At 41.8% G+C, this 27,786-nt stretch overlaps 1 protein-coding gene across 1 annotated transcript; it reads left to right on the top strand.

The window, feature by feature from the left end:
- Nucleotides 1-295: 295 nt before the first annotated feature.
- Nucleotides 296-12,982, top strand: BMP2 (bone morphogenetic protein 2). Its single transcript, XM_043602863.1, has 3 exons — nucleotides 296-1,518; nucleotides 2,761-3,110; nucleotides 10,948-12,982. The coding sequence occupies exons 2-3, from the start codon at nucleotides 2,768-2,770 to the stop codon at nucleotides 11,790-11,792; spliced, it is 1,188 nt and encodes a 395-aa protein (XP_043458798.1). The 5' UTR covers nucleotides 296-1,518; nucleotides 2,761-2,767; the 3' UTR covers nucleotides 11,793-12,982.
- Nucleotides 12,983-27,786: the final 14,804 nt, after the last annotated feature.

A 27,786-nucleotide genomic window follows, 5' to 3' on the forward strand; every position in this document is an offset into this window, starting at 1 on the left:
GCCAGGTGGGAAATAAAGACTCCGTGTTTGTTATGAATTTCGCCCCTGCAGTCCCGGCGAGCGTCCAGGCGCTCTAGTTGCTCTCCCCTTAGAGTGCAGGGGCTGGAGGCGCGAGCGCCCCCCTCGGCAGCCACGCGTCCCCGCCCTCGGCCCCACCCCGCCGCGGCTGCCCCGGCGCGCCGTCCACACCCCTGCGCGCCGCTCCCGCCCGCTCGGGGATCCCCGGCGGGCCGCGCCACCGAGGGGGAGGTGTTCGGCCTCCGCGGAGAGGGAGACGGCAGGCTGCGTCCCCTTTAAAAGCCGCGAGCGCCGCGCCACGGCGCCGCCGCCGCCGCCGTCGCCGCCGGAGTCCTCGCCCCGCCGCGCTGCGCCCGGCTTGCGCTGCGCCCTCCGCTCCGCTTCCCACACCCCGCCGGGGATTGGCAGCCGCCGCCGGACATCAGCAGCCACAGGCTCCGCCACCGACCCGAACGACCTCGCGGCGAGCGGCGAGCGTCTCGCGGATTACTGGGGGCTCCGAGGCACCAGCGCGCCGCAGACCTCGCGCGGGCTGGAGCGCCCGGCCGTGCGCGCCACTGCGCCGTGGCCTCAGCTGCCCGGGCCGCGCCAGAGCCGAGGACCGGCGCGCAGAGCGCCGGGGAGCCGGGAGCCGAGCCGGAGCGCCGCGATGCCGATCACCTACTGCCGGAGCTCGGGAGCCTGCGACGCGCCGGCCGACGTGTGAGCGGACCCCAGGCTGGCCACAAAGCGCACCGCAGCTTGGCCCGGGGGCTAGGAGAGCTAGGGGAAAGCGCGGCCACCCGCCTTGGCGGCCCGGGACTCGGCTCCACTCGCCGGAGAATGCGCCCGAGGACGCCGGAGCGCCGGAGCCGCGGGGGTTTCAGCTGGCTAGCGCTAATGGGGGTGCGCTGGAGTAAGGCAGAGTGATGCGGGGGGGCAACTCGCCCGGCACCGAGATCGCCGCTGCGCCCTTGCCCGGACCTGGCGTCTCCCAGGATGGCTGCCCCGAGCCATGGGCCGCGGCGGAGCTAGCGCGGAGCGCCCGACCCTCGCCCCCCGAGTGCCGCAGCCGGCCCCGCGCGGGGCCACGCGTCCCTCGGGCGCTGGTTCCTAAGGACAACGACAGCACCAGCTTTTCCTCTCTCCCTTCCCTTCCCTTCCCCGCACTCCTCCCCCTGCTCGCTGTTGTTGTGTGTCAGCACTTGGCTGGAGACTTCTTGAACTTGCAGGGAGAATAGCTTGCGCTCCCCACTTCGCTTTGGTGCCTTTGCCCCAGCGGACCCAGCCTCGCCGTCTCTGAACCCCGCGCACCTCCACTCCGCCGCCGGGCCCGACCCCGAGACGCCGTTCCCTGCGCGAGGAGAAGGACTGCCCCGCCGGCACCCGGGAGGAGGAGGTGGCAAAGGAAGGGAACCCAGTCCCTGCGCCAGGTCCTTCGACCAGAGCTTTTTCCATGTGGAGGCTCTTTCAATGGACGTGTCCCCGCGTGCTTCTTAGACGGTCTGCGGTCTCCTAAAGGTAGAGGACGTGGGCCCCGGGCTGGGACTGGGGGGTTGGGCGCGGGGCCCGGGCGGCCCCTGCAGCCGAGCCCGTCCGGGGCCGGGCCTGGCCGGACGTAAACAGACCCCCTCCAGGTCCACGTGCTACCGAGCCCCTGCGGGAATGCCCACATCCTACCGCCCCAGGCGACCGTCAGCCTGGCCCTCCTGGCTCGCACTCTTCCGCCCCTCCTCCCTTCCCTCTTTTCAGTATTTTATTAGGGCTGTTAACACTTAGATGACTTAAAAAAAAAAAATCAAAGAAATCCCTTCGAGAAGGTGGCCCCTGGATTTCACCCGTTAGTTGCCAACCTTTACGCCCTACCATGGCCGTCTTTTCTCCCTTCTTCAAGTTTCTCAGGAAGACCGGCTTTCTACTCAGTCAAGTCCCATTTAGGAGAATACTAGAAGTTGGGGTTCTCTCTGTTTGTTTCCAAGAATGCGAGGGGGATGGTACTTCAATGTCACCTTCTACTGATACGTGAATTAATAGATATTAATTATTTACGTAACTCCAGGAATATACATGTGTATCTTGACTGCATGGGGGAGGGCGAAGGGGTTGCAGTGGCCTGTCCTGACACCTCGGAGGTTAGAGGCAGGGGTGGGGGGGCACAAGTTGCAAGTGGCTTGGGAGGTTGTGGCCTTGAGTTATCTGGGTCTGGAAGTTATAGACTCTGTGTGTGTGTGTGTGTGTGTGTGCGTGTGTGTGTGTGTGTGTGTGTGCGCGCGCGCGCGCGCGTGTATCAGGAAGTTCTATACAGTGCCTCTAAGGAAGTCACATGCACCATTAGTGCGTGTTTATATTCGAGCTGGGCAATGTGTTTGGGTTTGTTTAGGGAACGGAGAGGTGTCAGACCAAGCGGTGGTTTCCCCAGGTTCCCTGCACTGGCTGTCAGCGCCAGTGTCACAGAAAAAAGGTGACAGTCATTGATTCTGGTGTGTGTATGTGTGTGTTATGTATGTATGTGTGTGTGCAAATCGTGTCAGATGGGTGAGAGTGGGATGGAAGAGGAAAAGCCTTTGGGCTCAGGAACTCGGGGCTTTTTATTCTCCCAAACGTTCAAGCTTCAGCCCCTTTGAAGTATCCCCACGAATGTTGCAAACCAAGTGGGCACCCTGGAGGAGGAGGCAACAGACCGAGCGGGAGCTGGGGACGCGGGGGCGGAAGGGGTGAGGGTTGGGCGGGGAACTCGGTGACTCACGTCGGCCCTGTCCGCAGGTCGACCATGGTGGCCGGGACCCGCTGTCTTCTAGCGTTGCTGCTTCCCCAGGTCCTCCTGGGCGGCGCGGCCGGCCTCATTCCCGAGCTGGGCCGGAGGAAGTTCGCGGCATCAACTGGCCGCTCCTCGTCCCAGCCCTCGGACGAAGTCCTGAGCGAGTTTGAGTTGCGGCTGCTCAGCATGTTCGGCCTGAAGCGGAGACCCACCCCTAGCAGGGACGCCGTGGTGCCCCCCTACATGCTGGACCTGTATCGCCGGCACTCGGGCCAGCCGGGCGCCCCCGCCCCCGACCACCGGCTGGAGAGGGCAGCCAGCCTCGCCAACACCGTGCGCAGTTTCCACCACGAAGGTGAGGTGTGGAGTTGAGAGTGGGGGCGGAGATGCGGGCGGAGAGTCACCTCCCAACGCTCCCCACCGTGGGTTGAGCGTTGGCATCCCTGGAAAGGCAGCTTGGCCAGGACTCCGCAGACGTTTCCATTCTTGACTTTGTAAGAACCTTTCGGAACCTGGCTTTAACGCACTGCCTGTGTGGTTCGGGAGCCAGGGATTCCCCTTTGGTAAATCCGCACCCTTTTCCTGGCTTGCAGCCAGAAAAGCGACTCCTCCTCCAGGAACTGGAGAGAAATCAAGTGATGGGGAAGATGAGGGCAAAAGGCATGCCCCTAGTCAGCCAAACGTGCAAGAATTTCATAGGGGGAGAATGGAAAGAAGGGGGGCAGGTTGGGATCTCTTTAAGTCTGTTTGGAAGCCCTTGCCCTGTAAATCTGCTTCCCCTGCTTAAGCCAGGGTTTTAGGCCAGACACAGCCAAGGGCAGAATTTTCAGAGATACTATTGAAAAATCAAACCCCGGGCCCCAAAGTCTTTCTAATTTACAGTTGATCTGGGCCTGCTTTGGAAGATTTCGAATCCCTATCTAATCCCCGTGGGAGATCAATCCCACAATCAATCTTATTGTTTCCACAATGACTTTCTTGTTTTGTGCTTAAATCTGAGATGAACTCCCTAGTAGAGACAAGGCAAGCCTTCAGATAAAAGTTTTGCAGCAGCTGCCTGTTTTTTTTTTTTTTCATGTGCATTGAAATGTGGATTTTTTTTTCTTTTATGGTACTGGATGTGGTTTTCCTAAGGTAGGATATTTCTGCTTGTTTCATCAGAAAAACGTTTAGTGGATTTGAAATGTCTTAGAGCAGCTATTGACATCTGTTGTACCCAAGTTAGAACAATTAGTAAAAATATGTTTCACTTTAGTTCTTTTTCTACACTTTTAAATGCCACTTTGGCTTAATACATTCCAAATCGAGAACTGGTTTCCTCAAATACTAGAGAATGGTCCAAAGCTGTGTATCAGACAGCAGCCACTTGTAGGTTACTGGAGACTTGGGAGTAAAGCTCCCTTTTTCTTGCCTAGCCCTGTTGAGGTGGTAAATTTCAAGTGGAAATCTGTGATCTGTTGTAAACAAATAAGAAATGTTACAGCCAGGCCTTTTCTGCCAGTGTGAAGGGCGACTACACTTGTGAGAACAGCACTTGGCATTGGGAAGAAGTCCCAAAGGCAAGTTGCATAACAAAACGTACTTCATCAAAGCAGCTGTATGTTCTGAAGGGGACACTGAATTGATAATCAGTTCATTTTTCAGCATGTTTCCAAGTGAGGTGCTTTTTGCAGTAGCAATCCAATGGGAAAAGACAGAAGATAGCCTTCTACTCCCTCAGGAGTCATTCACTGAAGCGGAAGTTGTCTGTTGTCATATGTAGAAATGTTTTCATTCCTGTACATTCTGTCAACATAACCTTGGGATGATTATAGATGCAACTCGTCATTCCCAGCTGATGCTGCTTAGAACTGTTTTTCTGCATAGAAAAGTAACAAGAATAGCTATTTCAGCCACCTCTCATGGACATTTAGCCTGGAATCATTCTTAACTTTATTTTTAAGGCCAGGAAGGTATTGTGTGCCTCTTCTAACTTAAAAGGAAGAACATTTAAGTCTTTTGACACCTAAAACATTGAGTTGCAGGATTCCATCAGTGAAGTCTGTGCCTTTCTCCTTCTTTCTCTAGAAGTGGCTTTATCAAAACTAAACAGGCTACAAATTATTTGAGTGTTATTTTAGCTTAAATAGCATGCTTGAGTTTATAAGTCAGAATTTATATCTTTAAAAGCATAAATGTTATGTGCAAAATAATACAGAAGTTACCAACCTGCTTAAAGTCAATTTATAGTAATGTCAGATCTTAGTGCAGTTAGATGATACAGAAAAGCCATGTAATTTTTGCCTCAAATTTCATCAAATCCATTTCTTTTCTTGTTATGACTAGTATATCACTATTGGACCACATAATGCACTTTTTGAAGCCATTTCATTTTGTTGTTACCCAGAATTTGGTTTTTATAAACATCCTTGTGCCGTGCGTGGCACCAAAAATCTTCTAATAAACCATGCAATTAAGGCAGCTGGCTTCAGAGCAGAACTTGGCTCATGCTGCCTCAATGGGCATTTGTTTGGTAGAGGAGTAAGGGCTCGATTCCAGGAATTACCTGTTGGTTTCATTTGTGGGTGAGATCTGGATGATTTGGTGAACTTACAACACAAGAGATATCATGGTTTTTACATCTCAACCACTGTATGAAGATAATGGGACCACATGGTAGGCGATCTGAGACAAAAATTACCTGTTGTCATTTCTCCTATTAAACTTGGCCTAGTCCTCTGTACAATACTTTTCACTCAGGAGAGCCCAAGTGCTGCAATAATTTTCTCTTTTTCAGTCATTAAAAAGTGCTTTGGCCACATAGACCTTGCACTACTGCCACTGAGGATAGAAAAATCACTTCTCCAACTGGAAAGAGTGTTCTGTGCTTGCTGTAGTTAGAAACACATTGAAATTGGTTGCTTTCATTGGCCCTGCAAAAAGTCTCTATGCTTTCCTGTCAGGAGGGAATACAGAAGGACCATGTGCTTGCTCTCTAGACCCTGAAGGACACAGACTTCTTTTTGCATGAAACAATGGAATTATGACTAAAGGCTTCAAATAGAGATTAGCCCTTTTCCCACAAATGTAATTATCTTGAAAATATCCAACCATTACCCTGTGAGAGAGAACTTGTATCATAAATGCCCAGTGTAAGCACAGGATTTGGCACGTACAGCCCACAAACCAGTGCTTACCTGATGTGCTTTCCTAGGATCCCCAGGTATTTAGTCTTGTGAAGAAAAGCCCCATCGAGTAGAACAGGCATTCTCTTTAGAAATCCTCATGGAGATTGAGGATTTGGTGCCCAATAATTGTTCTTACGCTAATATTTTCTGTCCTCTTTTAGTGGCTCCTGTGTATTCTTCCTTGATCCCTTCTCATTGAGCTATTTTGTCTTTTTCTTAGACTTGCCTTTGTGTATTTCACCAAGTAGTCAGAGGACAGTAAGAGGGCACATGACCATTCCAAGGGCGTTGGAGTTAAGGGTGGGCAGAAGCCAGATCAGGGTCAGTGAGGATGACCATACTTTCCCTATATTTGCCATTTCTTTTGTTATCTTTTTTTTTAAGGCTGTTTCCTTTTAACCTTTTTATCTTATATTATTTTCTCCTTGATGTATCAATTTTCTTGCCCTTATTTTATATTCTAGAAAGTAGTGTTTCTTATTCTTTGCTACTTTCACTGAAGGGCAGTGATTTCCAACCATACTGATTAGCTACAGCATTCCCAGGTTAATAGTCATTTTTGGTCCAAAGAATGTTGCAGACTTCTCAAAACTTAATGATAACTCACTTTTTTGCTAAATTCCCCATTCTTTAGGACAAAAAGGCAGCTGCAAAATATCAGTGGTTCCAAATAAAATCTGCATGACCGAGTAGTCTGTGCCACTTTACTTTCCTGATCTTTAGTTCTTTCTTCTTTCCACCATACTTGGGTGGTAGTATATTTCTATCCCCTTTGGTGGGGAAAGAACTCACCCTATGGTTATTATTGTATTAAATTTAAAGTTTCCCCTGATGGCTTTGACTTTTGCTTGAGTTTTTGACTCTTCCCTCATGTTAGGTAGTGTCATCTAGTGGCCAGAAACTTGGAAACTACAGTAGACTCAAGCTCATAACCCTGCTCTTCATTTACTAGCTCTGTGACCTTAGGAAAGTCACAACAACCTCTGTGAGGTCCAACTATTTCATTTCCAAAATGGAGATAAGAGTTCCTCTCTAATTGATCCGTTATGAGATAATTCATGTCAAAGATCTTAGTGTCAGATATGGCACAAAGAAGCATTAAGCACACTAATTACATTATCATGATGATTTATTTCTCTTATGTCCTATATTCCCCCTTGTCTAGGGAAGAGGAAGCCAGAGGGAACCCAGTGTGGCTAAGAGAATTCAGCCTCATCTTTTGTTATTTTGATGTAGATGAATAATTGACAGTGTATATGATTAAGTTAGAACTTCACTTTTAGAGGAGAGGTCAAATGTCACTGGTGCCTTATTTTTCTTTACCAGCTCCACATTTTTGCAGCCATAGCTCCATCTGTTTAGATAAGAACTTAGAGGTTTAGAAGTTCAGGTCTAAACTTCACCCATATGAGGACTTTAAGAAACAAAACAGATGAACATAAGGGAAGGGAAACAAAAATAATATAAAAACAGGGAGGGGGACAAAGCATAAGAGACTTATAAGTATGGAGAACAAACAGAGGGTTACTGGAGGGGGTGTGGGAGGGGGGATGTGCTAAATGGGTAAGGGGCATTAAGGAATCTACTCCTGAAATCATTTGTTGCACTATATGCTAACTAATTTGGATGTAAATTAAAAAAATTAAATTAAAAATAAATAGAAATAAATAAATAAATAAATAAATAAATGTCTAAAATAGGCCGAAATAACCAAAGCCCTTGACAAATTCAGCTTATTCAACAAGAGAATTAACAACTATATAAGCCTCCAAAAAGCATACATCACCTATTTTGGTAAATACATTTTCAGAATCTCTAGGCTTGGTATGATGATTTTCAGCTTTTTTTCCTTTTCCTTTACTTTATTTGAAATAGGTTTTGATTTTTCTACCCTCAAGAATTAATTCATTCCTTGCAGATCAAAGGACATGGTGGTAGGTGCCCCAAACTTGAATAGTATTTTTTTCCTGGGTTTGGGGTTTTCTGTGACCTTCTGACTTGCCTCTGTAGCCTGAATCTACAGGGGCATCACCACAGCATCCTTTGAATTAAGGACAAATAGGGGTTCTTGATGAAGCTTGGCAAGTCAGGGAAAGGTCTTCATATTACTTCACAGTACTGTTGTTTAATAGTGCTGTTCTTCCCTTTGGTAAGGTTGCTAAATGATATCCTTTTTTGCCACATAACCTCCAGTGAGATTTTGAAGTGTGTTAAATTCCTGGCTTTTTTTTTTCCCTGTCAAATCAAATCTGGTCAAACGGTGGCAATTTTATATGATTCAGTCTTACATATATCTTCGGGAGGGTTATTCTGTTTTATTCCTCTTCTATACCCATCTTTACTCATTTTACCTGTCTTTCATGATGGTCTTGGTGATTGCCCCTTCATTATCATCCACTGGTTGTGTGTGCATGTGCGTGTGCGTGTGTGTGTGTGTGTCCATGTGTCTGTGTATGTTCATTACTTCTTTCTTTTTCATTTATGGATTTGGATTCAGAGTTTTTGTTTGGTATTTCTCTGGACACCTTCTTATGACAGCTGTTCAGCAAATGCCCTGAATAATTTGCCTTTCCTTCCTCCTCTTTAAAAGAAAAGAGAGCATTCTTAGGTGTGCTGGTTATCAGAGAAGTCAGTAGCTCAAACCAGATGTGGCCTTATGTCATTAAATCTGGGGGACATTGCTGAGTTTTATGTCACTCCTTTTTTCTTTGGTATCTGTTGGCTTCTCTGCTGAAAGAACGCCTTCAGTGGAAACATTGGAGGGCTCCTGAATTAGAGGAAAGGAAAGAAGGAAAGAAGCTAAACACAATCCTTGATACTTGTTGGAGCCACTAAGGAGAGCCCTGATCTGATTGGTGTTGAAAATAGTGCCTGGTCCGAAGTACCATTAGCTTAGAGTGAGGTTTAGAGTGTGGATGGCTCCCCAAAGGTATTCCTGACAGGTGTAGACTGGCAGCCACGAGGGGACCATGGAGGGTTTACTTCTTGTCCTGTTAGCCTCCACATCCCAAATAGATGAGCTTTGGAAGATCTTTCTGTTCCATGGGCCCACCTCTTACTCCTTGGCCAACACTAGTGTTTCTTCTCATTTTTGTATTATTTGACCAAAAGTCACTTTAAAATATGCTCCTGGAATTTACACTTGAATGTGAAAAGCATCCTTTAAAATCTTGACCCCCTAGGGGTAGTCCATGAGCTCCCAGCATCACCTCACTTGGGAGCTTGCTAGAAAAAAAAAAAGAGGTTAGAGTGGGAGAGAGCCAAAGCATAAGAGACTGTTAAAAACTGAGAACAAACTGAGGGTTGATGGGGGGTGGGAGGGAGGAGAGGGTGGGTGATGGGTATTGAGGAGGGCACCTTTTGGGATGAGCACTGGGTGTTGTATGGAAACCAATTTGTCAATAAATTTCATATATTAAAAAAAAAATGCTGAATCGCAGGTTCCACCCAGGCCCACTGAATCAGAATCTGCATTTGGAGATTGAAGGTGTCTTAGGAGTTTTGTGTGAAGACTAAAATTTGAGAAGCATCACATTAAAGCATTACTCCGTAACTTCTTGTAAACTGTCCCTCTTGAACTTGGCACTTCCACTTACCTTGCCTTGATGAATGGTGATTTGATGATGAAGGTTTACACAAGTAGAACCTTTGAGTGAGTGATCTGAAGTGATTCTGCTCTGCTAACACATCTAGATTCTCTGTGTTCAGCTTATAGCTATTTGACTTAGGGGAAATACAACCATGATTTCCTCTTATGAGAATGATAGGGCCAAACAGATTTTGGTAGCACTTAGGTTGGATCCTGAATGAAGCAGGTTAGGTTTTTAGATAATGAAAGGGCAAGGATGTGGTAAAGCTAGAAGAAAATAAACCCAAATGGCTCAAATCATATTGATATTTACTGTCAATTTAATGATAACATGTACCTTTGATGATTTGCAGACAAAAACATTCAAGGTGCTATGGTATATTTTATTGTTTGCTTGGAAAACAGTACTCCTTAAAATTTAAATTCAAGAATCTTAAATCAGAAAGACATTTTATGCACAGCCCACTTCAATGGCTGTTTTGAAATGATGATAGTAGATATAGAATGTTTATTCTGTAATAGGATGACATTATCCCTTATGTCACAAATATAATGGTATTTTTGTAAATTTTCATAATTTTTTTGGTTTTGTGTCTATTTGGTAGGTGTATGTTTTTAATATGGCTTATTATTATTTTTATAAGGACAAAGGAATTAAAAACAGAAGAGAGTCCTTTTTTTCCCCCCAAAAGTATCTAAAATGAGATTTGGCTTTTGAGGTCATAAGGAGGTGAGAGAACAGACAACAGTTGGGAAGTTCCTTCTCTTGAAATTGTCTGGCCTTAATTACTACGGGTGTCGTAGTACCACCCTTATGCTTCCAAAGAAGTCGGTCCCTGTAAATGCCTTTGTCTCTGGACTTGGAGTAAAATAGTAGGGTGTGCTTTGCAAAATGTCATCGTTGATGTTGAGTTTCAGACTCTTTAATTAGGAAACTGAAATCTGTATATCGAGATTTGTAAATCATCTAAATTGCAGAGTAATGATTTAGAATACCGCTTAAGGGATTGACATTAAAGCCTTTTTCTTTTTAAGAAATGCAATAATTTCCTCAAATCCTCACTCATTAGACCTCTACTAACTATAGTGCTGACTTTTTTTTTTTGCCCTAAAGTCTGTGAATTCCAAAGAAATGCTTCACCATTTCCCCCATTATTATAGCCACCTGGAAGCAGTATTCATGTATTGGATTAAAAACATAATAATGAATTGTGAAGTTTTGCTTCATGGTGTGCATGTTGACATAAACACACAGAAAAAGGAGGATTCCTTTTTATTGAAAGGGGAATTTTTATTTTCTGGTTGCAAACTTTTACATGGGTTGAATCAAACCCTGAAATGAGGTTTACAAATTCTCATATATCATCAGATTGTTGTTACTTATTTTACTGAATGAGTTTTTTCTTCTCCTTTTCCACCTTTCTCTATCAAATTAGAATCTGTGGAAGAACTGCCTGAAATGAGTGGAAAAACAACCCGGAGATTCTTCTTTAATTTAACTTCTATCCCCACCGATGAGTTTATCACCTCAGCAGAACTTCAGGTTTTTCGGGAACAGATGCAGGAAACTTTGGAAAACAATAGCAGTTTCCATCACCGAATTAATATTTATGAAATTATAAAACCTGCAACAGCCAACTTGAAGTTCCCTATGACCAGACTTTTGGACACCAGGTTGGTGAATCAGAACACAAGCAGGTGGGAGAGTTTTGACGTCACCCCTGCTGTGATGAGGTGGACCGCACAGGGACTCACCAACCACGGATTTGTGGTGGAAGTGACCCACTTGGAGGAGAACCAAGGTGTCTCCAAGAGACACGTCAGGATTAGCAGGTCTTTGCACCAAGATGAGCACAGCTGGTCACAGATCAGGCCACTGCTAGTAACTTTTGGCCACGACGGGAAAGGGCACCCTCTCCACAAAAGAGAAAAGCGTCAAGCAAAACACAAACAGCGAAAACGCCTTAAGTCCAGCTGTAAGAGACACCCTTTGTATGTGGACTTCAGTGACGTGGGGTGGAATGACTGGATCGTAGCTCCCCCAGGGTACCATGCCTTTTATTGCCATGGGGAATGCCCTTTTCCCCTGGCAGATCACCTGAACTCCACTAATCACGCCATTGTTCAGACGTTGGTCAACTCTGTTAATTCTAAAATTCCTAAGGCATGCTGTGTACCAACGGAACTCAGTGCTATCTCCATGCTGTACCTTGATGAAAATGAAAAGGTCGTATTAAAGAACTATCAGGACATGGTTGTGGAGGGTTGTGGGTGTCGTTAGCACAGCAAAATAAAATAAATAAATAAATATATATATATATTTTAGAAAAAAGCAAAAAAAAAAAAACCAAGTTGACACTTTAATATTTCCCAATGAAGACTTTATTTATGGAATGGAATGGAGAAAAAAAAACAGCTATTTTGAAAATATATTTATATCTACGAAAAGAAGTTGGGAAAACAAATATTTTAATCAGAGAATTATTCCTTAAAGATTTTAAAATGTATTTAGTTGTACATTTTATATGGGTTCAACCCCAGCACATGAAGTATAATGGTCAGATTTATTTTGTATTTATTTACTATTATAACCACTTTTTAGGAAAGATAGCTAATTTGTATTTATATGTAATCAAAAGAAGTATTGGGTTTGTACATAATTTTCCAAAAATTGTAGTTGTTTCCAGTTGTGTGTATTTAAGATGAAAAGTCTACATGGAAGGTTACTCTGGCAAAGTGCTTAGCACATTTGCTTTTTTGCAGTGCTACTGTTAAGGTCACAAGTTCAAGTCCAGAAAAAAAAAAAGTGGATAATCCACTCTGCTGACTTTCAAGATTATTATATTATTCAATTCTCAGGAATGTTGCAGAGTGGTTGTCCAATCCATGAGAACTTACGTCCTTATTAGGTGGAATATTTGGATAAGAACCAGACATTGCTGATCTAATATCGAAACACTTTCCTACCCCTTAATTTGCAGAAAGAATAAAGCAGGACCAATAGAAATAATTGGGAAAATGATGAACCTGCAGGAAAGTGAATGATGGTTTGTTATTCTTCTTTCCTAAAGTAGTGACCCCTTCAAAGGGGCTGGTCTGGCCAAAGTATTAAATAAAACATAAGATTTCTTTGTTATTAATATTGTGGTCATGTATATTTAAAATTGATATATAATGGCTCTCATGAAGAATTGGAAATTGATTTGTATTTAACTTTTACCTCATCTGGGAGCTCTTTATGCTCAGAAGGGCCCAGTTTTCTAAATTTGTCCAACACACAGAAAAATTGTGCCCATCATGTTTTCTGCCCACTGCCTATTCTCTGTTCGATCAGCTTGCTTTTCTTTCCAAGGTTATGTGTTTGAACACATTTCTCCAAATGTTAAACCTATTTTAGATAATAAATATCAGAGCTCTGGCATTTCATTTTATAAAGTCCAACCTGTAAGAAAATGGTGCATTTGTACAGCATTCATGATGATTACCTTGTGTTTGCATTTTTTTGTTTCTGAAGTTACTCATTTTGGAGGGAGGTGGGGAAAAGGGAAGGAATGGTTGGAAATTTGCAAGAAAGTCACTTGATAATTCATATTTGCCTCAAAGGAATTACCAATGATTTAGTATTTCACATGAACGTCTTTGGGGGTTCATGATTTAAGAGAAAGATTTAAGAGAAAAACCAAAGCTCCAAAACAAGCAAAACCTGGGGAACCCAAGATAAAGTTTCAGAGATGATATCCCATGCAACAGAGGCAACGGTGCCAAAAAATTAGAAAGGGAAAGTGTCTGAGATCAGCTTCTGCAAGGACATCTGCCAATTGGATGGAAGCCCAAACAGAATGAAGTCAAATTAGGCCGCTCAGAGTGAACTCTCACAGTGGCAGAGCTTCTGTGCTCTTGTGTCGAAATCAGACCCAAAGAAGGGTTCGGTGGGTATGTTTGTATGGCCAGGGGACCCACAACTCCCCACTGTTGTACTGGAAGTATTTTAGGTCAATTTCTAGGGCTCTGTGTCACCTCTGATCCTGCTGTGATTGGTGAGGCCTGGTTCTAAACTTTCCTAGCCTTCTTGGAATTGGCTGAAAAAATTGCATGCTCATAAAGGAACAGACTGTTACAATCAGATTCTCCTCAGGAATTAACTTGGAATGGATATAGTAACATTTTGATTGTGATAGATTTAACCCTTGTCTTGAGATTGCGTAGATTACGTTTTTAAATTTATGCTAGTTATCCTTTACTCCTTCCACCTTTAAAAACCTTTCCATTCCTGTTTAGCCCTATCCCTGTTGCTTTTGGGTGAGAATCATTAGTCTTAGGTGAGAATCATTAGTCTTAGAACCAAGTTTGGAGGGCATGATGGTCTCTCCTCCAGCCATCCTTCACCCTTGTTTGCCATGGATAGGAGGGACAACGTGCACTGTCTTAACATCTTAAGAAATAATAACCATGTTTTCTCATCTCCAAATACTCTAGATGAGAGTGAGATTATAGTACAAGAGTTTCCAGCCATTTGGCAATTCAATCCATTCTTTTCGATTTTTCTGCTTCATTGGTTCTGATTTTCTTTGTTAAAATGGTTTTCAATGGTATCGATTCATATGTGTTCTCTTGCATGTTTTATATGTATATAAAATATACACAAACGTAAATATACACACGTAAAACATGTATAAAAACATATGAAAATATGTGATATATATTACATATGTCTAGATGATGGTATTTTCAGCTTCAGTTTAGTTGAGGACTCTGACCTTGGCAGTTCATTTGAGAAACAGAATATTCTTACATACATTCTACATTCTTACAGACCTTTTGGCTCACATTTTTCATTCTGAGAAAAAGTGTCATAACTCCATGACATGGAATCTTTTGAATCCTCAGTGACTATTCTGTAGGAATCCTTGAATCCTTTTACAGTTGGCTTTAAAAAAATGTATCAGTTTCTGAATTTTGGAGGATCGCCTTTCAAAATTGATTAAATTGTGTCATCTGTTTTTGTGCTTGTCTGGGCTGTGTGCTCGCCCTGGCATGGTTTCAACCTGTATGGCAGGTCCCAATTGCTCTGTTCATTTTTTGCATTCAAAATTGGGGTGGGGGAGGGTGAAAGTTTACAAATTTATCTGTGCTTCCACCTTCTCTTAATTTGTACTCCAATTGCTACTTTAAATTGTACCTCAAGAGGCCAAGATTATCACTAGATAATCTAAACGTTCCATGTCTTTTCCCTCAATTTTTTATTGGAGATGGAGAAATCATTTGTGCAACTCAAAGCACTTTTTAAAAGAGTGTGTTTCTATTCTGCAGTCATATTAGTGTTAGATGCCACAACCCCCAATCTAAGGCAAAAGAAACATAACCTTGCAATAAAGAATAATTTAAGTGTAGAATAAGTATGATATACGTGGGAAATTACAAAGCAGTAAGATTGCTCTATTCCTCTCCTTGCCTTCTTTTTTTTTTTTTTCAGGGGGCAAGTAGGGTGAGATGGATAAAATGCAAGTCTGCTTTACTCAGGTAAAATGCTTTTCCTTTTTTCTCTACTTTGTTGCCATAAGTTACAACTTCACTATATTCTTCGGGGCAGAGTTTTTGACTATCTCCCTCCTGTGCAAATTTCAAAGTGAATTTCTACCTAACTTGGGGGACCAATGCTCTAAATAAAACATCTTAGATTTTAATGTGCATACGATTCACCAGTACTGCCTCAAGGGGAATATAAGTTGATGTGTATACAGACCCCTTGGGATCATAACATAGGTTCTGTTTCAGTGAAACTGTGGTGGGGCCTGAGAGTCTGAATTTCTGAGACGCTCCCAGGTGAAGCTGTTACCTCTGGCCCATGGACTACACTTTGAGTAGCAAGGCTCTGATAATTCTTTCTCAATCACAACGGCAGAAAGTTGCACTGAGTTTAGGCCCCTCTCTAAGAAGTAGCCATTAAAGGAAAAAAACAAAACCTGTGTACAGGATGGTATTTGAATACATTTCACCATATCTGAAATGATGTTCTACATATTTTTTTCAAAGGCATTCTTTTCCCCCACAAGATGACTGGCAATTTTGTGTTCCAGCCACCCTCAGACATGAAAACACTTGGTTGCTTATCTTGTAAAATCTGCTCTGCGTGCTTGCTTGGGCATGTACGCAGTCAGTTTAGTCAAATACATGTCAGTACATCTATGTGGATGGGGGAGCAGGTGCAAGCCCTTAACGTACTTTAAAAAAGTTTAACACTCAAGTCAGTCCACTGACTTGATCCTGTGTGATCTTAGTGCCAAGCGTCTGAGTTAAAAGTTTTCCCTTTGAAGGCAGCAAATAGATGTCATACATTTGAAGCATTTGTTTATACTAAAAATGATACTTGATTTTTTTTTTAAGTTCTAAGGCAGTTCATTGTATAACACCACTGAGCCTAGAGGGTGATATAAAGCTTCGCAAGCTGGTATTTGAGATTAGATTTAATGGATACTGGAATTTGTGATGCTGCAGTTGGCTTCAAATAAGGTGGTGAGGTGAATGGGCTCAGGCTAGAAAAAGCAAAAGGAAGTGATTTCCCTCTGCAGTGGGGGTCAGCAAAGAAATATCTCTGTGTTGGTGCCTCCTTTTTAGCAAAATGTCCTATGAGGGTCATCTGTTTTGCAGCCTCGTTTTTACTTTTTAGGGGACTACTATTAAGATTTCTTATAAGCAGCACAGATTTGAATATTTGTTGAAATGCTGAGATGAATGAATTCCTAATCTTCAAACACACACACACATATATATAAAAATATATATATAATACATATAAATAAATATATATAAATATACATATTTAATACTAGACACATACATATGTGTATATTTAATACTAGACACACTAATAATATGTCAACATATACTATATATATGTGCATAACATATATGTACACATATACATATATATTTTTCCCATATATCCAAAGGAAAAATCTTGATTTGCCCTTGTCTGGAGTCCATATGCTGAGTGTAGGGCACCTAGTGTTTTTGTTGTTGTTGGGTTTATCATTTCATTTATGTCTCTACATTTTGAATTGAGTTCCTCTGAGATGCTTAAGCGGTATGCCAGATGCTGACATGAACACCCACTTCAAGGCTGTGTTTGCCTTGTACCCTGGGCCCCACTCTAAGGCAGGGCCAGGAGTACATTATTGTTGTCGTGTGTTCTGATGGGGAGATCTCTCTGCAAACCACCGATTTGCTTAAAGCTTCCCTCATAAGGAGTGGGATCTCATCTGGACTGCATTTACACTGGAACCACTTGGCCACAACACTATGAGAGAATAATTATTGAACTATTTTACTGTACAACTATTTCCAAATTGTTGATTTTTTATTGATTTCAGGAGGCAAGCTAATTGCCCCATGGCAACTTGATGTGAACGTTTAATGAAGATCAGGAAACAGAGTTTATGAAAAGCTTTTGTATAGTAACTGCAAAGTTTCAAGAACTGTTTTATACTTCCTGACAGTGCTGGGCCTAGCTTAATGGTTTGTTTTTATTACTTAAGAGTGTAAACCTTGCTTTAGCCCGGTGTGTGGAAACTATACCCTCATCCCGCATTACGCATTTTCAAGTTGCTTTTTACTCACTCCTGACTTCCTTTCCTGCCATCTACAATCAGGACTTTTTCTGTTTTAATTGTCTGAAAGGGAGTTTCTATCTTTGCACGCTGAGAATCTTAACACGCGCACACACTCATGAAGTTAAGTGTCTGTATTGTTTCACTTTGTTTTGGGTGGAGTTTCTTTTCGGCACTTGGTTGCTAGACAACCAAGCAGACAAAAGTTAAAGATTGAAAAGGCATTTTTAAAGATGTCGAATCTTGGCGGCTGAAGTATTTTATCTTTGTCTTAATATGGAAGGCTTAGTTTTCTTACCAGGTTACCCTTCCTTTTGTTGGGTAGAAGGCTGGTATCAGATTTTTTGAAGTCAAGCTCTTTAGGTATTATCTGTTTGAGAACTTTCTAAAGGTTTCCCCTTTGCTGGAACACACTTCCCACCTGAATGGACAAGAAATAGACAGCTCAGTTTCCAAGGGTGTGTTTTAAATCATTTAAAGGAGCACTCAGCCACTTCGATTTTTGTGAGGCAAAGAGGTAGAGAAGAGATCACTTTTTGAGGCAACATTCAGAAACTCAAGACTTTGGTTTGTGGAGAACACTGGCTCTGAGAAGCTGCTTTTGCTTTTTCGGTGGATCTATTGGAAGTGTTTTTAAAAAATTCTTAAAAGCCTAATTTTAAATCAAAGTCATTTAAATTGCTCATTTCAGTAAGATGTTTCAGGAGCGTGTTATAAATACATGATCTTTATACATCTGCCAAGTTGGACGTGTGTTCACAAGTTCGTCTTGCATGTGTACACAATTTGTAGCTGACGTGCTTTCCTCATTCTGGGTCTGCCCCTTTCCCTTGTTCATCCTCTGAGATGCTGCCTTTCTGTCTCTCCTCTTCACAGGGTTCCCTATGCTGGAATTCAGTCAAATCCATGGAAAACTTTACCAACTTTACTGATTCATTTACAGGCAGGATTTCCTGGCATGGGGATCAAACAGGGAGTCCTGAAGTTTGTTCATCATAGCCTGTCTTGGAAACGAGGATCTTCTGAAGCCTGTCTGGCCTGTACATATAAATTTGACAAAATGTTCTCCTATAAAGAAAACTTACTACTGACTTAAAAATTGCTCAATCACTTGGTTTAACCAGTAAAGCTACAAGTCCTCACCAGCACATGAGTATTGTCAATATTATAAGGCACAATATTTAAAGACCAAAGCCCTGAAATGAATCAGGTTTCAAACCTCATGACAATCAATAGGTGAGCTACAAAGAAATAGGAAAATAGCCCCAGGAGAAGATTCTAGTATTTTCTAATCTCCTAGGATTAAGTGCGCGTTTGCTGCCTGAAGATAGCTTGGCTGAATAAAAGAAAATGGAGAACAATGGAGAACTTTGGGGTTATTCGTGGTTTAAAAAATTTACATATTTGTGCATATATATGTGTATATATATATAAGATCAATTATATATATATAAGATCAATTATATATGTGTGTGTATATATATGTATTTATATATATATATACATATATATATATAGTCAATTGGTCAATGCAGCTTTCATGAGCAGAAGAGTGATTTTTAAATACTATCATAGCATAACAACTCCTTGGTGATGTTATGGAACATTTTGCCTGTGTGGAGAAGGGCTTAGAAGTTACTTTTGATGGCTCCCTTTTTATATACTTGGGAAGAAAGAACAGTTTTTCAGCTGAGGAATTCTATTTTTTAAAAATGTTTATTTATAGCGGCGCCTGGGTGGCGCAGTCGGTTAAGCGTCCGACTTCAGCCAGGTCACGATCTCACGGTCCGTGAGTTCGAGCCCCACGTCGGGCTCTGGGCTGATGGCTCAGAGCCTGGAGCCTGTTTCCGATTCTGTGTCTCCCTCTCTCTCTGCCCCTCCCCCGTTCATGCTCTGTCTCTCTCTGTCCCAAAAATAAATAAAAAACGTTGAAAAAAATTTTTAAAAATGTTTATTTATATATTTTTGAGAAACAGAACATAGGGGAGGGGCAGAGAGAGAGGGAGACAGAGAATCTGAAGCAGGCTCCGCACTGTCAGCACAGAGCCTGACATAGGGCTCGAAGTCACTCAGATGGCAACCTGAGACTAACTTGAATGCTTAACTGACTGAACCACCAGGCCCTCCAACCTGAAGAATTCTAGAATCCATTTACAACAACAGCAACCCTAAAGAAAATATAACTCTGCCTTGTTGGGGAAGGTTATTGTTATATAATATAATGATATATATAATATGGAAGTGAGCTCCAGATCCTCTCTCTCTTTTGTGAGCACTTTTCTTGCCTGAATATTACTTTCACTGATGAGGCCAGGTTGAGGTCTGGATGTCAGAAGGATACTTCCTTTGTGCTTTTATTTAAAAATTTTTTTCAATATTTATTTTTGAGAGATAGAGACACAGCATAAGTGGGGGGTGGGGGGAGGAGGAGAGAGGCAGAGACAGAGAGAGACACAGAATCCAAAGCAGGCTCCAGGCTTCGAGCTGTCAGCACAGACAAATTCACAAACCAGAGATCATGTCCTGAGCAGAAATAGGATGCTCAACTGACTGAGCCACCCAGGTGCCCCTCTTTGAGCTTTTGTTTAACCTTACCCCTTTATATACTTGTGGGTTCACTAAGATAATTTTAAGGACACAGTGTGAAGGAGTAGAGTGTTGATAGACATTACTAAAGCATAATGATGTGCATTTTCATAGCATGGTCCTCAGTGTCCCAAACAGTTCCCATTCTCAGAACCATTAAAGTTAGAGGACACTGAAACTGTAACACTGCTGTTCATCTTAGGGCTATTAATTAAGGAACCTCCAGGGATGGGGACAAGTCCATGTATTACATGCCATTTCCAGGAAGTTCAGGGGGATGGCGATGTTTCAGCCCCATTGGTGTAAAAATAAGAACCTCCCTCCATGGCAGCTGTTGCCAAAACATAACTCTCAGGAAGGCGCTTGCCTTAGTAGATCTGTGAGGCTTTGACCTCTGGGTCCCAAAGGAGTTGGGACTTACAAGGCTGTCAGGCGATGAGGAAAGGTAAATGGTGGTCCTTCTCTGGCAGAAGTACAAATTGGTACTTTAAAACAAATTTTTTTTAATGTTTATTTAATTTTTACAGAGAGAGACAGAGCATGAGTGGGGGAGGGGCAGAGACAGAGAGAGAGAGAGAGACAGAATCAGAAAGAGGCTCCAGGCTCTGAGCTGTCAGCACAGAACCCAAAGCAGGGCTCGAACTCACAGACTGCAAGATTGTGACCTGAGCCGAAGTCGGATGCTCAATTGACTGAGCTACCCAGGCGCCTCACAAATTGGTACTTTTAATTTGGTACCTATCACTTACCCAATCCTCAAAAAACCAATTAGAATTTTCCTACAGTTCTATTTTACATTCAGCTCTCTTTCTCTCTCCCTTCCTCTGGGTATCAGGACCTTCCATGGAGATAAGGAAATATGTTAGGTAAAGAGGAGCTGGAAAAGTCAACCTGATTGGAGAGGGAGAGGGATTTGGTCCTATGTCATCACAAACTTGAGAGTTTGTTGAACACAACTGAAACTGTGCTGAAAGTCTCTTCTAAGATGCCAACTTGGAGAAGGCACAAAATCCCATTGTTATTTTTCATTTCCATGGTGATGGGCTTGAGTTTTGGGAGAGGAGTAACTCCACAGACTTACCTTGTGGAAAATGCTTGTTGGGGGCGGGGGAGATATTGTTCTTCTCCTATTCACAACCCAGCTTCTGAGATGCTGGGGAGAAGGGCCGCTCCAGAGGGTAGGGGTGTGGTGGTGGGGCAGGGAGCAGGCAGCCAGTTGGCCTTCCTCAGAGTGTAAGCACAGAGCGAAGTGCTCTGCTTTGCAGCCAGAAACAGTGATTCATTTGATTTTAATTTTGACGTTAGCATTTTTCTAATGACTCATTTGATAATTTCATATGGAATTTAAAAGGCTGAAACAGTTATTTACTTTTTAGGAACTTAAAACATTCACTGGGTAGAACACAGTATTATCCTCTGAAACAGAAGATGCCCTTAAGACTTCATTAAAAAAAAAAAGAGGGGGCATTACTCCCATCTTTCCCCTCCCAGCTCCAACATAAGTCTCTACCATAGATGATCTTCTCACTAATGTTGACCGACTGTCAGACTGTCAGGCAGCCTGTTTCATCTTAATGTTTTCCTTATCTTGACTTCCTTTCATCACCATATAGGAGATTTGCTGTAGGTATTTTTAAAAAGATGTTTCCTTATCACATTGAAGAAATTCTCCTCTATTTCTGTGTTTTGAGAGCTTTTAACATGCATGAAAAATGCATTTTACGCTTCAATGGCTGTGATCAATGATTTTTCTGTTTTAGTCTGTTAATATGGTACATTACATTGATTTATTTTCAAATATGCAGTCAGCCTTGTATCACTGAAATAATCCCTACTTGGTCATGGCACAATAGTTTTTATACATTGCTGAATTCTATCTGCTAATGTATTATTAAAAATTTGTGCATTCATATTCATGAGGGATATTGGTCTACAGTGGGTTTTTTTTGTACTATTTTTGTCTGGTTTTGTTATAAGGATAATACTGGCTTCATGGAATGAATTAGAAAGCGTTCCTTCTTGAATTTTCTGGAAGAGATTGTATAAATTTGGCTTTAAGTCTTTGAGCATTGGTAGAATTCTTCAGTGAACATCTGGGTTGAAGATTTCTGCAGAGATTTTTAATTATGAATTCAATTTCACTTTTTAAAATAGTTCTAGGGTTATTCAAATTACCTATTATATATTAATTAGATGATTTATGATAGTTTGTGCTTCTGAGGAATTGGTTCACTTTATTTACATTTTCAAATATATGTGTAGAGATGTTTGTAATATTCCCTTATTCTTTTGGTGTCTGGAGGGTCTATAGTGGTATCTTGTTCTACTGTAGATAATATTAGTTATGCCTTTTCTCTTTTTTCTTTGTCAGTCTTGCTGAGGTTTGTAGAGGTTTGTAGATTTATATTCAAAGAACCAGAATTTCTGCTCATTGATTCTCTAATTTTTTCCTGTTTTCAATTTCATTAATTTCTATTCTTTGTTATTTCCTTCCTTCTTATTTGGGTTTATTTTTGCTCTTCATTTTCTGTGGTCCTGAGGTGAGAGCTTAGTTCCTTTATTGATTCAAGACTTTTCCTCTTCATGAAAGCAATCTAGTACTACGATATTTCCCTCTCAACACTACTTTATCTATGTCTTGCAAATTTGATATATTTTCATTTTCAAGGTTTTTTTTTTTTTTTGCCAGTGAGAATTTCCCTTTGACTCAGCGTTTATTTAGAAGTGTTGTTTAGTTTCCCAGGGTTAAAATATTTTCTTTCTGCCTTCCGAATGCTGTTGATTTCTAGTTTGATTACATTGTGGTCAGAGAACATACTCTATACAATTTCAAATCTTTTAAATTTGTTGCCATTTGTTCTGTGGACAAGTTTGGTCTATCTTGGTATATATCATGTGAAGAATTGAAGATGATGTGATTTCTGCTGTTGTGTGGAGTGTTCTGTGAATGACTTTAGAATTTGTTGGTTGATAATGTTGTTGGATTTTCTAAATCCTTGCTGACTTTCTGTCTGTTTATTCTATAAATTACTGATAGAGGGGTGTTGAAGTATTCAGCTATAACAGTGGATTTTTCGATTTTTCCTTTTAGTTCTATCAATTTTTGCTTTAAATATGCATGCACATAAAATATACAGCATCATATTATCTTTTTTTTCATCTTTTTACTTTCAACCTACCTAAATCTTTATATTTGAAGTTACTTTCTTGTAGGCAGCACATAGTTGGGTCATATTTCTCAATCCACTCTGCAAACCCTTGTCTTTTAATTGCTACGACATCTTTTTAATGACATGTAATACATGGTTGATAATTGCCTACGTCTTCCTTTTTATTATTTCTCTTTGCTCTCATTGCCTTTTATTTTCTTTCTCCTGCCTGTCTTGAACATTTTTGAGAATTCTATTTTATCTACAGTTTGTGTGTGTGTGTGTGTGTGTGTGTGTGTGTGTGTATGTGTGTGTGTGTGTGTGCATCTCTTTGTAAAAGGCATTTTTGGTATATAACTCTGTACTACAGAAACTAAAGTGAAGAAATCTTACCTCCCCTCAGGTGCCTTTACCCATCTCCGCTGAGAACATGGGTGTCCCAAATAATTTCTCTGCATTCATTGCCAACCACATTAGACAAGGTTACAATTTTTGCTTCAATCATTAAAACGTAATTTAGAAAAGTCAGGAAGAGAAGGACAGTTGATTGTGCTTAACCCATATATCTGTTCCTCCTGTGGACCTTTTTCATTGCTGACATCCCAGGAGTCCTTTAATCACTACGTGGGTTCACAGCTGCAGCCTGGGAGGCGGCTGGATGCGCATGCGCACTGAGAACGGCGCGCGGCGCCCTAGAGAGCAGGCGGCCCATAGAGTTCTCGGCCACGGCAGCGGCTGCTGCGGTAGCAGCGGAGGCAGCAGCAGCATGGCAGCAACTCCGTGGCGGGCGGCCTGGCGGCTTGGGCCGCATTCCCCGTCCCTGTGGTGGTTTGCTCCACTCTTTAGCTACTCTTTTAAGGTAGGTTGGCTGGCAACAAATTTTTGTAGGTTTTCTTCACCTGAAAATGTGTTGGTTTCACCTTTATTCTTGAAGGATCCTGTCAACTGGGTATAGGATTCTGGGTTGATTTTTTTTTCCAGCTGTTAAAAAACATTGTGCTATTTTCCTTGCCTTCTGTGGTTTCTGGTGACAGATGCTCTGCTCTTTGAATTGTTTTTTACGTCTAAAAGCAATGTGTCATTTTTCTTAGGCTGCTTTTGATATTTTCTTTGTCTCCAGTTTTCAAAATTTTGACTATGGTGTGTCTTGTTAATAGATTTCTTTGGCTTTTTAAGTTTATTCTGCTTGAATCTGTAGGCTGCCCCTGCCCCTGCTACTTGGCCTTTTTTTTTTTTTTTCCAAAATTTAGGAGATTTTTTTGCTGTATTTATTTTTTCAGTCTTCTTTCCTCTTTCTAGGGCTTTGATGACAAGGTCTTTTGTTGCAGTTCACATATCCCTGAGACTGTCCATTTCTTTTAGTCTGTGTATACTCTTGTGCTTGGATTGAGCAATTTTGATTATGTTTAGGTTCACTGATTCTCTCCTCTGCCTTGTTCATTCTGGTGTCAAGCCCATCTGTGTAGTTTTTTTTATATCAATTATTTTGTTTTTTAGTTCTAAAATTTCCATTTGGTTTTTCCTTATATCTTCTGTTTCTTTGCCAGGACTTTCTGTGTATTAATTTATTTTAAGTATGTTTGTAACTATTCTGAGCAGTTTTATGAAGCCTGCTTTACAATCCTTGTGAGATAATTCCAATGTATGTGTATCATCTTGGGGCAATCTTATGATTGTCTTTTTCTCATTTAGTATGAGTTCTTCCTGGTTGTTGGTATAACAAATGATTTTTTTATTGAAACCTGGACAGTTTGGGTTATTAACAGATTCTAGGTCTTATTTAAATCTTGTGTAGCAGTCCTCCTCTGATAGTGTTCTGATGGGTGAAGTAGGGTTGCCACCTCCTGCTGCCAGGTGCAGGTGGAAGTCCAGGTTCTCCACTCTGCCTCCATTGACACCCAGGGAGTAAGGGACTTCTCGATGGAATTTCAGGGTCCCCTTATGGCTTCCACTGACACTTATGAGTTGGAGTATTCTTGTTACACTGAATACTGGTGAAAATTTACTCTCCATTAGGCTTCTTTTGACACTCCCAAGGAAGAGAGAATTGAGGCACCTTGTTACAGCCTGCCAAGGGTGCCTGTGTAGCTAGGTTCTCCATGTGGCTTTTGCTGTCAGAGTTAGGGGTTGGGCTGCAGTTCTTTTCTGTGTTGTTTGGCTGGAGTAGACTTTGTGTTATCTAAACGTTTTTGTATTTCTGGAGTAGACTTTGTATTATCTAAACGTTTTTGTATTTTCCTGGTTCTTTGGCCAGAGAGGGCAGGCTTTCCTTTGGGCTGCTTCTTCCTCCCCTTCCTTCCTCCCTCACTCCCTCTCTCTTTCTCTTCCTGCCTCTCTCTTTCTTTTCCTGCCTCTCTCTTTTTTCCTTTTGTCTATGACCATAGGGTGCCAGTTCTACAGTCTACTCTGGAATATATGAAGCAGAAAAAAGCCCCAGAGAACTCACTACCTATGTTCTTCTGGCCCAAGGTCCCTAGATGGACTGCCTTCCTCTAATTAACCTTTCAGATATGCTTGTGTTTGTTTTATATATAACATCCTGGGTTTTTAGTAGAACTTAGCAGGAGGAATAGGGAAAAGTACGTCTGCTCCATCTTCTTGGAAACAAATACCAGCAGGTAAGTTTCATTCAATCTTTAAATGCCCTCACAAATTTGCAGATCAAAGGTGATAAATTATTTCAATTTTCTGAGGGAAAAATTGAGACACTTAGAGGTAATTTACCTGATCAAAGTTGCTTAGAAATGTGGCCTTGGCTTGAAGTAAAATCTTGGAATTTTAACAGTTATTATTTTGCTTTTCCTTTTTCTTTCTATGTTTGTTAGAAAGAAAAATCTGGGTGTAGGGGTGGTGAGAGTGGGGAAGGAAGGAATAGTTACTAAAGAGAAGACTAAAGGATACTTACTTGTTCATAAGCAGCAACTGTTTAGAATTATAAAACTAGGACTTTTTAGGTGGATTTTAATTGACCTATGAAATGTTGTTAATTTCCACAAATTGACTCCATGATCTTCATAGTTACTCATTTATGTCTCATTTGTAAATGAATGGCTTCAATTATTTATACCGTGTCCTGAAACTCAAGTGGCAAGGTACGTATTTAGTAATCACTGCCACCTCCTTAATTAAAAATTTACATAGACATGGGAAGGATGGGGAAAATTTTCATCACTTTGCAGTGATGAAAGCATGTATAAAACTTGCATCTGAATACTTTTGGTCCTGTAAATTCTCTAGATTGCTTAGTATTTCAAAGAAGATTTTATTTTGGAATGCTATCTTAAATCCCATTATTTAGAGTTCCTGAAAAGTTTCCAATGCTGCAAAGGCAACAATGAGCTCAGAGAATTAACTTCCCTAAGCAAATTTTCCTAATTCTAATATGTTTCCTAATAGATAGAGCATTCACAGCTTCCTCTTTTCCTGTTTTAGTCTTGATCACTAACACCACTCTTCAGAATTCCTGAGTCTGAAATTAAGAAGGGATAGGAAATGGGGAAGACCTTTTAGAAACTAGTGAACTGACCTATCTGCTTGGTCCTTTTGTGGCCATTTTAGTTCAGCCAATTCTTAGGAGTTCAGACCTGGCATATATTCTAGGAAGAGGGTGAGCAAAACTGTGTAAATTCTTGAGAAGAATGTGGGGCACAACAGAGGGCAGTTGGGAGGGTAGAATGAAGTAAGGGTATAGTCATTACTATGGAAAATTATCCTTGCTTCTGAGTCAAGAGTTATGACAGTTCTGGTTTTACGAAGGAATTTGGGGTTCCATTTAAACTACCTACTATTCAGGAATCTCCTGGAGTGCCTCTGTCTTCCATCCAGTCTCCTGGTCTTCCCATAGAGTTCGGTGGGAAAAATGTCTCTTTGAATGTAGCAACTTCTAGGATTTTGTGGAAATTTTAGCTGTAGGGATTTTCCCCCCCTAAGTTGTTTATAGTATGTTCCAGCCTCTCAGCTCTAGAACCACCTCCACTGAGGCTTTCAAATTTGTCTCAACTTTGGTTCAAGACGCTTTTTTGTTACTTTAATTGTCAGGGAAGGCAGTGGGCCTTGCTCCCTACACTTTCTTTGTTGGAGGGGATAGGCTGATTGCTGCTTGGAGAAGGGAGAAGTGGCTGATAAGATCTGTCTCCTGCTTTCTCTTTTCATTTTCCACGCTATACTTCTCTCATGAAAAAAGACAGCCACACATAAACTACTTGGACATAGAGGAACCCATGAACTTGGCTGGAGGCAGGCTTAGAGTTTAGGGACAGCTGAAAAATCTGTTACAAGTTTGCAGTCATTTCCATGAGACTAATTGTCACCTCCAGAAATCAGACCAGAAGGAATAAATATGTGTTTTTCCCTGGTAAGGGAAGGGGAATGAGGAATTGGGGATTGGGGATTAGCCCTTTCACAGGAAATGACTGGGCCCCTAAAGATCATCTGAGGTCTGCTACCCAGCAGAAAAATGAGATAGGTGGACCATGTAGAGTTTATGTTGGCCACTGGCATTGCCTGCTGTAAAGGTGGTTATTCTTTGTAATACCAGAAAAATTGCTTTGTTAGGGTATCAGAGGTCAAAAGTCTGTTTTGCTTTTTTTTTTTTTTTTTTTTTTTTAATGTTTTACAGTCTTCCATTTGAAGTTTTTCTTCTCGGGGCGCCTGGGTGGCGCAGTCGGTTAAGCGTCCGACTTCAGCCAGGTCACGATCTCGCGGTCTGTGAGTTCGAGCCCCACGTCAGGCTCTGGGCTGATGGCTCAGAGCCTGGAGCCTGTTTCCGATTCTGTGTCTCCCTCTCTCTCTGCCCCTCCCCTGTTCATGCTCTGTCTCTCTCTGTCCCAAAAATAAATAAACGTTGAAGTTTTTCTTCTCAAGATAATGGTTTCTCTTAAGACCTATCATTCTCGGTGAATGTGTAGAATTCCAGAAGAATCTGTGTCTTTGC

This window comes from Prionailurus bengalensis, chromosome A3 (genome assembly GCF_016509475.1).
Source record: "Prionailurus bengalensis isolate Pbe53 chromosome A3, Fcat_Pben_1.1_paternal_pri, whole genome shotgun sequence".
Lineage (NCBI taxonomy): Eukaryota > Metazoa > Chordata > Mammalia > Carnivora > Felidae > Prionailurus > Prionailurus bengalensis.

Excerpts from the sequence above, each read along its gene's own strand:
- BMP2 (XM_043602863.1), top strand. The coding sequence starts at position 2,768 with ATGGTGGCCGGGACCCGCTGTCTTCTAGCGTTGCTGCTTCCCCAGGTC. Across the intron at positions 3,111-10,947 it reads GCGCAGTTTCCACCACGAAG|AATCTGTGGAAGAACTGCCT; the intron begins GTGAGGTGTGGA and ends CTATCAAATTAG.